Here is a 12773-nt window from a genome sequence, read left to right as displayed (position 1 = left end):
AATGGCGACATGTAAAGTACTGACTACACCAGCTAGCTGTGACAAACCATGATGTGCCTCAAAACTCCTAAACGTGTCCTGCAGCATGTTTCCCAGAGGAATATTAATAAACCTGGGTGTAAGAATAGAAACTATTGCCTCACACACATCACAATACTGAGAAGAGGAGCCCAAATGGCAGAGCTTTATTGCCAGTCTCACCTGTACTGGAATGGACTGATCCATTTTGGTTTTCTGGAGGGCAGAGCGTAGCTGGTCACACAAATGATCGAACATGGACTTTGTCATTCGGGAACTCTCTAGCCAATCAAAACTGGAGAAGGCTTTATCGATTACTGTGTCCCACGCAGCAGAAGAATGTTCTTTGCTAGAAATTTGATGTTCAAACCTTTGGCATGGCTGGCATAACCCTAATGCAGAAAGGGTAGGGTTGCCACCTTTCGTTGAAAAAATACTGCCCCTCATTTACTTTTATGGATATTGCCTATTAAAAACATTGGGACCAAGCTTTATTTTTACCGGCCTGGCAAGTAAAATACCGGGCAGACGGCAACAGTAGTCGCAGGTGAGAATGGCCACTGGCTCGGCTGACAGTTGTATGACTTGCTGTTAGGCCTATTGTGTAGATTTCCCCTCAGAGATTCCTGCATGTTTGCTATGAGCACCTTTCCACTGTACAGCACCCTACTTGCCAGTAACAGTAATGTCTGTCTCCTCATACACTCATAGTCACGTGATCCCAGGTACAATGTTCAGCCACTCAGCCTCCTCCAGTCATCATAAGTAACACCACGTGCCCTGTTTTCTTTACACAGCCTTTTATGCAACGCAAAGGATTGTGGGTAAAGTTTACAGCCCCAGTCAGTCAGAGTCCAACTACAGCACCTCAGAAGGACCCTAATGCCTCACCAAACATGGCTTTGCTCCTTGCACTTACTGCTGACAGCATGAACCTTCCCGCCCCAACTAAGATGGCCGCGCGAAGCTAAGAAACTCGCCCGCACTTCTCGCGAGAAGCCGGTACAAAACCCGGAACTGACCGTCACATCGTATTGTTTCTAGTATTTTTCAATCATGGAGGCGGCGCGGGGGTGGCTGGTGCCGGGCGTCTTACCGGAGCTCTGCTTCGATGAGTTCTTCTTAAAATTCAACTTGTTAGATGGTGAGTCACCAGAAAAGACTCCCCCCGTCATCCCAATGGTTCGTTCCCACTTACCCACAATCCCCTACTCGTGCTGCGGTCAGTTACCCATAATTCCCTGCCTTATACCTACACTATTGTCTGTTGTCTCCTCAGCCCATAGGCCTCATGTCTTTCCTCGTCTTCTTTTACTCACTCACGACTCTCATCAATCCCCCAACTGTCTCCCGCGACTCTGAGTATCACTCATGTGTTATACTGGAGAATGTACCCCCTACTGTAAATGATAAGGATATTAGAAGTCACTGAGGGGTTGTTCTGTGACCATATAAAGGCACAAGGCTGCAGGCTGAGTTATACAGGGAACTCTGAGTATCACTCATGTATTATAAGGGATAATGTACCCCCTACTGTAAATGATAAGGATATTAGAAGTCACTGAGGGGTTGTTCTGTGACCATATAAAGACACAAGGCTGCAGGCTGAGTTATACAGGGAACTCTGAGTATCACTCATGTATTATAAGGGATAATGTACCCCCTACTGTAAATGATAAGGATATTAGAAGTCACTGAGGGGTTGTTCTGTGACCATATAAAGGCACAAGGCTGCAGGCTGAGTTATACAGGGAACTCTGAGTATCACTCATGTATTATAAGGGATAATGTACCCCCTACTGTAAATGATAAGGATATTAGAAGTCACTGAGGGGTTGTTCTGTGACCATATAAAGGCACAAGGCTGCAGGCTGAGTTATACAGGGAGCTCTGAGTATCACTCATGTATTATAAGGGATAATGTACCCCCTACTGTAAATGATAAGGATATTAGAAGTCCCTGAGGGTTGTTCTGTGCCCATATAAAGGCACAAGGCTGCAGGCTGAGTTATACAGGGAACTCTGAGTATCACTCATGTATTATAAGGGATAATGTACCCCCTACTGTAAATGATAAGGATATTAGAAGTCACTGAGGGGTTGTTCTGTGACCATATAAAGGCACAAGGCTGCAGGCTGAGTTATACAGGGAACTCTGAGTATCACTCATGTATTATAAGGGATAATGTACCCCCTACTGTAAATGATAAGGATATTAGAAGTCACTGAGGGGTTGTTCTGTGACCATATAAAGACACAAGGCTACAGGCTGAGTTATACAGGGAACTCTGAGTATCACTCATGTATTATAAGGGATAATGTACCCCCTACTGTAAATGATAAGGATATTAGAAGTCACTGAGGGGTTGTTCTGTGACCATATAAAGGCACAAGGCTGCAGGCTGAGTTATACAGGGAACTCTGAGTATCACTCATGTATTATAAGGGATAATGTACCCCCTACTGTAAATGATAAGGATATTAGAAGTCACTGAGGGGTTGTTCTGTGCCCATATAAAGGCACAAGGCTGCAGGCTGAGTTATACAGGGAACTCTGAGTATCACTCATGTATTATAAGGGATAATGTACCCCCTACTGTAAATGATAAGGATATTAGATTGTGTCCAGCATGTCACCCCAGAAATAACAAGTGTAACCCCATCTCCCAACCTGCTTGGCCTGTCTCTTGTGTTTTATTTGTAATCTGAATTCCACCCAACTGCCACATTGTCTCACTGTCATCTTGTACCCAACTGATCTTCCCATGCAACTGTCACTTGATTCCCATCATCCTCTCATTTTGTCTGTATCTCTCCCCCAGTTCCCTGCCTGAAGTTGGCGCTGAGTAAGGCCCTGGGCTTCGGAATCATCGCCGGCTCTGTGATGGGTGAGTACAAGAAACTGTCACATATTCACCAAAGTACTGACACTTAATCAGTTTGCTCTCTTGCTCCTGAGCTGCTCTCTTCCCACTGTCCAACGTGAGGGTCATAACCCTAATACACTGAATGGGAACATGTTGGAAGGTTTGGTCAGTAGAGTTCAGGCTCAAACTGCTTTGCCTGAGATGTGTGCAAAACCCCAGTGTGCTCTTTCACTTTACTTTACCATGGGAGAGAGAACAGCCCCGACACAAGAAGTACAGGGAATCAGAGCTCTGTCATTGATTAATTGCCAGGGGGAGGTTACAGTCTGACCGTGGGAGAGAGAACAGCCCCGGTGCCGTGTGTCTGGGGTACAAGTTAGTAAGAGCAGGAGCAATTGCTTATTGGTCAGTGTTTTTATTGGTTAATAAAGGAGTCACCTGCAGTGGTGGAACTACCGGGGGGGGGGTGATTGCCCCTCGGGGCCTGATGTGCCATGTGAATCCGCTGCAAACAGCCCTTCTGGGGGGGGGGGGTAATACCGTTACTGGTCACATGATGTTCCCCAGTGGGTTGTACAGTGTGGGGTGGGATTATATACAATAAATCTATTGCCTCTCTCCAGTGAAGCTCCCACAGATAGTGAAGTTGGTGAGGGCTGGCAGTGCTGAGGGGCTCAGTTTCAAGTCCATTCTGCTGGAGATGTTGGCACTGACGGGCACCATGGTGTACAGCATCACCCACGGCTTTCCATTCAGGTGAGGGCAATTAGTATGGCAGCTCCACCCAGTGACTGGGAGACATCTCTTTAGTCTTCATATACTGCTCTATGTGTCTTACAGCACCTGGGGGGAAGTCCTGTTTCTCATGTTACAGACTCTCACCATCGGATTCCTTATCCAGCACCTTGGGGGCAGCACAGCTATGGGTAATGGCTCATTCAGCCTCTTCTGCATGTTTCCTCTATGGAGGCTGTACTGTGTGCCTTCCTTCCTTTTCCTGCATTTTGTCTTCCTCCTCCTTTCCCCCTCAGGACTCTCCTCTGCCTCCTTTCCTCCTCAGGACTCTCCCCTGCCTCATTTCCTCCTCAGGACTCTCCCCTGTCCCCTTTCCTTCAGGGGAGAGTCCTCAGGACTCTCCTCTGCCTCCTTTCCTCCTCAGGACTCTCCTCTGCCTCCTTTCCTCCTCAGGACTCTTCCCCGTCTCCTTTCCCTCTCATGACTCTTCCCTGCCTCCTTTCCTCATCTAACCTCTCCCCTGCCTCCTTTCCCCCTCAGGACTCTCCTCTGCCTCCTTTCTTCCTCAGGACTCTCCTCTGCCTCCTTTCCTCCTCAGGACTCTCCACTGCCTCCTTTCCTCCTCCGGACTGTTTACTGCCTCCTTTCCTCCTCAGGACTATTCCCTATCTCCTTTCCCCATCAGGACTCTTCCCTGCCTCCTTTCCCCCTCAGGACTCTCCCCTGCCTCCTTTCCTCGTCTGGACTCTCCCCTGCCTCCTTTCCCCCTCTGGACTCTTCCCTGTCTCCTTTCCTCCTCTGGACTCTTCCCTGCCTCCTTTCCTCCTCTGGACTCTTCCCTGCCTCCTTTCCTCCTCTGGACTCTTCCCTGCCTCCTTTCCTCCTCTGGACTGTCCCTGCCTCCTTTCCTCCTCTGGACTCTCCCCTGCCTCCTTTCCTCCTCTGGACTCTCCCCTGCCTCCTTTCCTCCCCTGGACTCTTCCCTGCCCCCTTTCGTCCTCTGGACTGTTACCTGCCTCCTTTCCCTCTCAGGACTCTTCCCTGCCTCCTTTCCTCGTCTGGACTCTCCCCTGCCTCCTTTCCCCCTCAGGACTCTTCCCTGCCTCCTTTCCGCCTCTGGACTCTTCCCTGCCTCCTTTCCTCCTCTGGACTGCCCCTGCCTGCTTTCCGCCTCTGGACTCTTCCCTGCCTCCTTTCCTCCTCTGGACTGCCCCTGCCTCCTTTCCTCCTCTGGACTCTCCCCTGCCTCCTTTCCTCCTCTGGACTCTTCCCTGCCTCCTTTCCTCCTCTGGACTGCCCCTGCCTCCTTTCCGCCTCTGGACTCTTCCCTGCCTCCTTTCCTCCTCTGGACTGCCCCTGCCTCCTTTCCTCCTCTGGACTCTCCCCTGCCTCCTTTCCTCCTCTGGACTCTTCCCTGCCTCCTTTCCTCCTCTGGACTGTTACCTGCCTCCTTTCCTCTTCTGGACTGTTACCTGCCTCCTTTCCCCCTCAGGACTCTTCCCTGCCTCCTTTCCTCCTCAGGACTCTTCCCTGCCTCCTTTCCCCCTCAGGACTCTTCCCTGCCTCCTTTCCTCCTCTAGACTCTCCTCTGCCTCCTTTCCTCCTCCGGACTGTTCCTCCTTTCCTCTGAGTCCTCCTCTGGACTCTTCCCTGCCTCCTTTCCCCCTGGGTCCCACTGTACCTAATCTGCTGTTTTCTCCCCCTCCAGGTTTTTTGTTCCTTGGAGGCTTCTTCTCGCTCTTGGCCATTTCTCTGTCTCCTGTGGTCCCCATGGCTATGATTACGGCTATGCAGGCCACTAATGTACCAGCCATTGTTATCAGCAGGGTAAGTGCTGTTGTTGTGTCTGTGCCACTGTGCTGGGGGATGGGCAGATTTGTGTCCCCCCCTGTCCGACTGAAAGTGTTCCCTTTGTCCCGCAGTTAATTCAGGCCACCACAAACTACAGGAACGGCCATACTGGGCAGCTGTCTGCCATCACGGTGGGGCTCCTGTTTCTGGGCTCACTGGCGAGGATATACACCTGTGTGCAGGTAAGTGTGTATAGACAACTGCTGTTGCCTGGGTGGACTTTGCTTGTGACCTGCTCTAGAGACTCCTTCCCATCTGACCAACCTTGTTCTGCAGGAGACCAACGACTCTCTCATGATGGTCACATACGTGGTGTCCTCTGCCTGCAACGGGCTCATTGTGGCCCAACTGCTCTACTACTGGAACGCCCGGCCCACCGGGAAGCCCCCGCAGCAGCACAAACAGCAGCAGCAGAAGAAGAAAAAGAACTAAGGGGAAATAAACCCCCCCAACAGCAAATTCTCCATGTTCTCATTCCGTCCTTCTGGGACTTGGTACTGGGCTGCTCTCAGTCCATGGGCCTCCGTCTGCACAGAACCAACATTAGTTCTACGTGTAATTAGTAAAAGTTTTTTAATAATCGTTCCTGTTTGTCTTTCTATGAGAGACCAGCCGTTTCCATCACTGCAACACTGAGGCCCATTTAGTAACGTAGGAGCCCCAGTATGTGTGCCCAGGGTAGGGTCACATGTTTCTCGCCCTCCCTGGTTCCACCTCCTCTGGCCTCCATTTTGCTGCTCCCTCTCACCTGTCCTCTCCTCTCTATTTCCCACTGGTCTGTGCTCCATCTGCTCCATGTACTTCTTTCCCTGACCAACTCTCCATAACGGTCTTGGTCCTCACTATAGTGTTGCCACTAGGGCCTCTGGTGTTTTTTCTTCTTTTGGAGGTCACTGCCTCACCCCTCTGCAACTCTTCTTTCCCCTTTCATGCTTTGAGCTCTTTCTGTTCCACCACCTTCTCCTTCAGTTGCTTCAGTTTTACCTAAGGATCTTTCCGACCCATCATTTTGGGTTTGGACTTTAAGGGCCAGAGTTGGACTGGGGTCCATTGGGTACACAACTCCATAGCCTACCACATAGGCCCATCTCCTGCTCCCCCTCTGCCCCCAGACAGAGCTGTTTCCACTCCCAGCGTTACTTATGTTGTTGTTAAAAGTAAAAGATGGTGTGCATTCCACAGTGGCTTATCGGCAGGGCCGGGGCCAACTTTACCCGGTGACCCGGTGGACCAGTCCAACCCTGTTAATGGGTTATATTCAGTTTGGCCCAAACACTTAGAGTTTGGCAGAATCTCATTCCTATGGTTCCCTTGGATCCTGAATTGGGTGTACCCCCAGTTGTCTCTTCATGGACAAGGCTTTGGGTGCAATGGAACAGGATCTGTGGGAGACCTTCAAGAAGGAACTGACACTCGGAACTACAGCTGGGGAAGTGTTTCAGTAGTGACCCAAATGCTATTGTTATAGGAAAGTAGCTCTTGGCCTGAAGATCTCGTAGGGGCCAAACTACTTAGTCAATATTCCCCCATTGGGTTTATTCATTTCATCTAAACGTTACTAAACTACAATTGCAGAACCTGCCTCAAGAACCCTATTCTTCTTGTGCTGAATGGAATGTGGAGGACAGAAGAAAGTGGAAGCTGAGAGCTTCTATTGGACAAGCAATGAGCATCGTGGGAATGTTGTAGGTGCTGGTGTATCCTTGGAGCACTGGGATCGTGAATGCGGAGAGGTTCTGTAGGAACCCAGTGCTCCCACTATGAAGTAGCCCCACTCTCTTATCTCTGAAGAACCCCACTCTCTTATCTCTGAAGAACCCCACTCTCTTATCTCTGAAGAACCCCACTTTCTTATCTCTGAAGAACCCCACTCTCATCTCAGAAGAATCCCACTCTCTTATATTTAAAGAACCCCTCAATTATCTCTGAAGAACCCCTCTCTTATCTCTGAAGATCCCCACTCTCTTATCTCTGAAGAACTCCACTCTCATCACTAAAGAATCCCACTCTCTTATCTCTGAAGAACCCCACTCTCTTATCTCTGAAGAACCCCTCACTTATCTCTGTAGAACCCCTCACTTATATCTGAAGAACCCTTCTCTTATTTCTGAAGAACCCCACTCTCTTATCTCTGAAGAACCCCTCACTTATCTCTGAAGAACCCCACTATCTTATCTCTGAAGAGCCCAACTCTCTTATCTCTGAAAACCCCCACACTTATCTCTGAAGAACCCCACACTCATCTCTGAAGAACCCCACTCTTATCTCTGAAGAACCCCTCGCTTATCTCTGAAGATCCCCTCACTTATCTCTGAAGATCCCCTCACTTATCTCTGAAGATCCCCTCACTTATCTCTGAAGATCCCCTCACTTATCTCTGAAGAACCCCTCACTTATCTCTGAAGGTCCCCACTCTCTTATCTCTGAAGAACTCCACTCTCTTATCACTGAAGAACTCCACTCTCATCACTGAAGAACCCCACTCTCTTATCTCTGGAGAACCCCTCACTTATCTCTGAAGAACCCCACTCTCATCACTGAAGAACCCCACTTTCTTATCTCTGAAGAACCCCACTTTCTTATCTCTGAAGAACCCCTCACTTATCTCTGAAGAACCCCTCACTTATCTCTGAAGAACCCCTCACTTATCTCTGAAGAACCCCACTCTCTTAATAGGAAGAGAATCCTGTTCACTTTGTATCTGCAATTCTCCTCATGAAAAGGCACAGGCACCCACCTTTAGTAGCACAACAAACCCAGTAGCACCGGAGAGGGGGGCCTTCTGTCGGAACCAAACTCACACTGAAGGGGGCACTTGAAAGGAGATTGTCAGTCTGGTGACAAAATATCATGTTGCTAGGTAACCTTTCATGGAAACAATGGATGGTACATCTAATCGGATGTAGGACCTGGACCCCCTGACTCATCCATTCAGTTCGCCCTGATAGGTCAGTAGGTACTTGGAATGCTAATTAGCAGCCCAATTCTTCTCCATAACCCAAAACCGACTCAGCAGCCATCTACTTTGTACATTTATTTAGTGACGTTACAACATTGGATTTTACATTTGTGTTCTTCAGGAAAATTCTCTTCCTTCTTCCATCTTGTGTCCTTGTTTTATTAGCGATCAAACGCCCCCCCCCCAAAATCCCATCAATTAATACTTTTCTACCAGAGAAAACTCTGAAACCTCTCTCTGTTCACTTCAATCTGAATTTAAATGAAACCAGAGAACCAGAAAAAGTCTCAAATTAAAATGAAAAAACAAAACAAAATCCTCAATCAAAATTAAAGAAAAACTTCAAAGTAAAAAAATAAAAAAGACCTTCACTAAAATACAAATATTAAATGAAAAATATTTAAAAATTCTAAAAAAATTGAGACTTAAAACCTCAACGGAAATAAACCAAACAAATGAAAATCTCAGTGAGGAATTAAAACTTTAAATTACGAATTGAAAGAAATATTGGGAAAATGTCACGGGAAGTGGAAAAATAACATGAAATTTAATAAAAACAAAAAAAGAGCAGAATTTGGAGAAACTAACAGGTAAATATTTTGTACAAAGACCAAACAGATTTGGAACAAGAGGAGGAAGTGATGGAAATGACGGGGAAATGAAGATATTTTTGGGGAGTCGATGGCGGGGTTGGAAATATCTGAGAAACTCAGGAATGGGGTTGGGCAGAGACACATTGAGAGAGAAAGGAACAAGTGCTGGTTCCACCACAAGGACAGGAGCAAATGGGATCGTTAATGGGGGGAGGGGAAGGAAAGTGGGGACGTGTCTCCCATACGTTAGACCTGCTTTGGGGGAACAGCCTTAATTTGGTCACAAAAAAGTCTTTTCTTGCAGTGAAACGTTACAAAGTGGCTTTGGGAAGAGCCCAAATAGTCGGGATTGTTTCCTTCATCACAGTCCGAGGAGACCGATGTCTTCAGGTTGGGGGCAGGGGAGGTTCATCCCAAGGCGGGAGTCGTTATTTGGGGATATGCACCTGAAACAGAATAAAAGGGGGTGAAATCAGATTGCAAGCTCTCTGGAGCAGCTGAATAGCAGGTGGTGAACCTGAGAGCTTGTAAATTCCTAGGTGGCATCAGTTATGAGATGCCCTGGAGTTGGGGGTCACCAGGCTAAGGATGTTCTGCCAGTCACTGAGTAGGTCAGTTGGGCAAATAACACACTGGGCACGGGGCGTCGGCACAGAAATGGGGGGCACATGAAGACGAGAGCTGAAGGTTCCAACTCACCAGAGTGTCAGCATCCCAGGCCACTGACGGCTCCAATTCTCTCCAGTTTCATCCCAAAGCAGCCACGGGACACCCCAGTTTTCTTTGTACGCCCCCGAAATTTCTTTTGATTGCTCATGAAGTCGCCAAAGAGCCGGAGCCAGGCACGACTGGGGGGCAGCTGGGCAGAATCCAGAGGCAGCGGGGAGTCACGGGGTCGGGGGCCAGAGGGGATCTCCAGATCTTCTAGGTTGTCCCAGAAAGTGAGTTCCTCAGAAGAGGAGAGGTCCCTGGATAGGAGATCGGCCAGAGTCTGTGCAGAGAGAGACTGGATTTCACTGGGGTGTATGTTGGGGTACTGTCAGTGGGCAGCATGTTTTATAGGTAAGGAATCAATTGGGTCACTACATAGACTCCTGCTTAGTAGCCCAGGCTGATATGGGTCAGTACATAGAGTTCTGCTTAGAGCCCAGCAGATATGGGTCAGTACATAGAGTCAGTACAGGCAGATATGGGTCAGTACATAGAGTCAGTACAGGCAGATATGGGTCAGTACATAGAGTCAGTACAAACAGATATGGGTCAGTACATAGAGTCAGTACAAACAGATATGGGTCAGTACATAGAGTCAGTACAAACAGATATGGGTCAGTACATAGAGTCAGTACAAACAGATATGGGTCAGTACATAGAGTCAGTACAAACAGATATGGGTCAGTACATAGAGTCAGTACAGGCAGATATGGGTCAGTACATAGAGTCAGTACAGGCAGATATGGGTCAGTACATAGAGTCAGTACAAACAGATATGGGTCAGTACATAGAGTCAGTACAAACAGATATGGGTCAGTACATAGAGTCAGTACAGGCAGATATGGGTCAGTACATAGAGTCAGTACAGGCAGATATGGGTCAGTACATAGAGTCAGTACAAACAGATATGGGTCAGTACATAGAGTCAGTACAGGCAGATATGGGTCAGTACATAGAGTCAGTACAGGCAGATATGGGTCAGTACATAGAGTCAGTACAGGCAGATATGGGTCAGTACATAGAGTCAGTACAAACAGATATGGGTCAGTACATAGAGTCAGTACAGGCAGATATGGGTCAGTACATAGAGTCAGTACAAACAGATATGGGTCAGTACATAGAGTCAGTACAAACAGATATGGGTCAGTACATAGAGTCAGTACAGGCAGATATGGGTCAGTACATAGAGTCAGTACAGGCAGATATGGGTCAGTACATAGAGTCAGTACAGGCAGATATGGGTCAGTACATAGAGTCAGTACAGGCAGATATGGGTCAGTAAATAGAATCTTTACACAAACACACATTGAGGGGTAACTCACCTTTAAGTGCCTGAGCTGAGGAGAAGGTCGGCCAGACACCCCAATAATTATCAGGGTCACCATCACAGCAGAGAGAGCTCTCATTGTGCTACAGGGAAGATTCTTGTCCACAGGGGGAGGCTAAAAGTTCTGGGGTCTATTAATACACAGAGGGTCCCTGTGCTCAGAAAATGAATAGGAAGGTTCCTATTTTGTCAATAAGTGTCAGCTCTTGGGCTCAGCCTGGAGCTTTCCTTTAGTTTCTCGTTACAGTCGCTAGTAGGGTTCCTTGTTTTGGGGGTGTCTGTCCTGCTGCTTCAGGACTGGTCAGTTCTGGTGAGAGAGGGAGAGTGGAGGGATTTATATACTCTGGGGGGAGACGGGAGATGCTTTATTATAGGGTGAGGGGGGGAGTGCGTAACCCAGGGAGATCCTTTACCCCAGTACAGGGGGCTGAAGAATTCCTCTCCCCCCCCCATCCCTCTGACACACACACTGACATACACATTATGCAGCCTATTCCCCAAATGTGTGATACCATAGACAGCTTAGAGTGTGAGCTCCCTGGTCCAGCCTTATTCACTTGCAGCGTATTGGCTGTATTTCCTGCTGTTTATATACATGTATAAATATACGTTGCTGCAGTGCTGTACAGACATTATAATCAGTCCCTGTCCCAGTGAGCTTACAATCAAAGGCCCATATCACATTCCCATCAGTCCATGCCCCAGTAAGCTTACAATCTAAGGTCCCTATCACATTCCCATCAGTCCCTGCCCCAGTGAGCTTACAATCTAAGGTCCCTATCACATTCCCATCAGTCCATGCCCCAGTGAGCTTACAATCTAAGGTCCCTATCACATTCCCATCAGTCCCTGCCCCAGTGAGCTTACAATCTAAGGTCCCTATCACATTCCCATCAGTCCCTGTCCCAGAGAGCTTACAATCTAAGGTCCCTATCACATTCCCATAAGTCCCTGTCCCAGTGAGCTTACAATCTAAGGTCCCTATCACATTCCCATCAATCCCTGTCCCAGTGATCTTACAATCTAAGGTCCCTATCACATTCCCATCAGTCCCTGTCCCAGTGAGCTTACAATCTAAGGTCCCTATCACATTCCCATCAGTCCCTGTCCCAGAGAGCTTACAATCTAAGGTCCCTATCACATTCCCATCAGTCCCTGTCCCAGTGAGCTTACAATCTAAGGTCCCTATCACATTCCCATCAGTCCCTGTCCCAGTGAGTTTACAATCTAAGGTCCCTATCACATTCCCATCAGTCCCTGTCCCAGTGAGCTTACAATCTAAGGTCCCTATCACATTCCCATCAGTCCCTGTCCCAGAGAGCTTACAATCTAAGGTCCCTATCACATTCCCATCAGTCCCTGTCCCAGTGAGCTTACAATCTAAGGTCCCTATCACATTCCCATCAGTCCCTGTTCCAGTGAGCTTACAATCTAAGGTCCCTATCACATTCCCATCAGTCCCTGCCCCAGTGAGCTTACAATCTAAGGTCCCTATCACATTCCCATCAGTCCCTGTCCCAGTGAGCTTACAATCTAAGGTCCCTATCACATTTACAGACCCAACGGTCAGCCGGATAGACAGAGATGAGGGAGGACGAAGCAGGGAATGGGAATTGGGGAGACCTCAGGTAGAGAGAGGTAAGTGATCAGGTAGAAATGATTACGGAGCTGAGGATGAAGGGCCGGTGTATTTAGTAGGGGCAATAACAGGA

The 12773-nt window shown here is 48.1% G+C and overlaps 2 protein-coding genes across 2 annotated transcripts; one reads left to right on the top strand and one right to left on the bottom strand.

Moving 5' to 3' along the window:
• Nucleotides 1–926: 926 nt before the first annotated feature.
• On the top strand, nucleotides 927–6053 carry mpdu1.S (mannose-P-dolichol utilization defect 1 S homeolog). Its single transcript, XM_018239780.2, has 7 exons — nucleotides 927–1162; nucleotides 2841–2906; nucleotides 3509–3641; nucleotides 3726–3811; nucleotides 5329–5447; nucleotides 5543–5653; nucleotides 5748–6053. The coding sequence occupies exons 1-7, from the start codon at nucleotides 1075–1077 to the stop codon at nucleotides 5901–5903; spliced, it is 759 nt and encodes a 252-aa protein (XP_018095269.1). The 5' UTR covers nucleotides 927–1074; the 3' UTR covers nucleotides 5904–6053.
• A 2435-nt stretch (nucleotides 6054–8488) lies between these two features.
• On the bottom strand, nucleotides 8489–11717 carry LOC108703573 (C-type natriuretic peptide-like). Its single transcript, XM_041589007.1, has 3 exons — nucleotides 11057–11717; nucleotides 9723–10014; nucleotides 8489–9469 (listed from the first exon to the last, which is right to left on the bottom strand). The coding sequence occupies exons 1-2, from the start codon at nucleotides 11138–11140 to the stop codon at nucleotides 9730–9732; spliced, it is 369 nt and encodes a 122-aa protein (XP_041444941.1). The 5' UTR covers nucleotides 11141–11717; the 3' UTR covers nucleotides 8489–9469; nucleotides 9723–9729.
• Between the last annotated feature and the right edge of the window lie 1056 nt (nucleotides 11718–12773).

Source organism: Xenopus laevis, chromosome 3S (assembly GCF_017654675.1).
Source record: "Xenopus laevis strain J_2021 chromosome 3S, Xenopus_laevis_v10.1, whole genome shotgun sequence".
Classification (NCBI taxonomy): Eukaryota; Metazoa; Chordata; class Amphibia; order Anura; family Pipidae; genus Xenopus; species Xenopus laevis.
The sequence above is the reverse complement of the archived record's forward strand: the minus strand, read 5'-3'. Positions and strand labels throughout refer to the sequence as shown.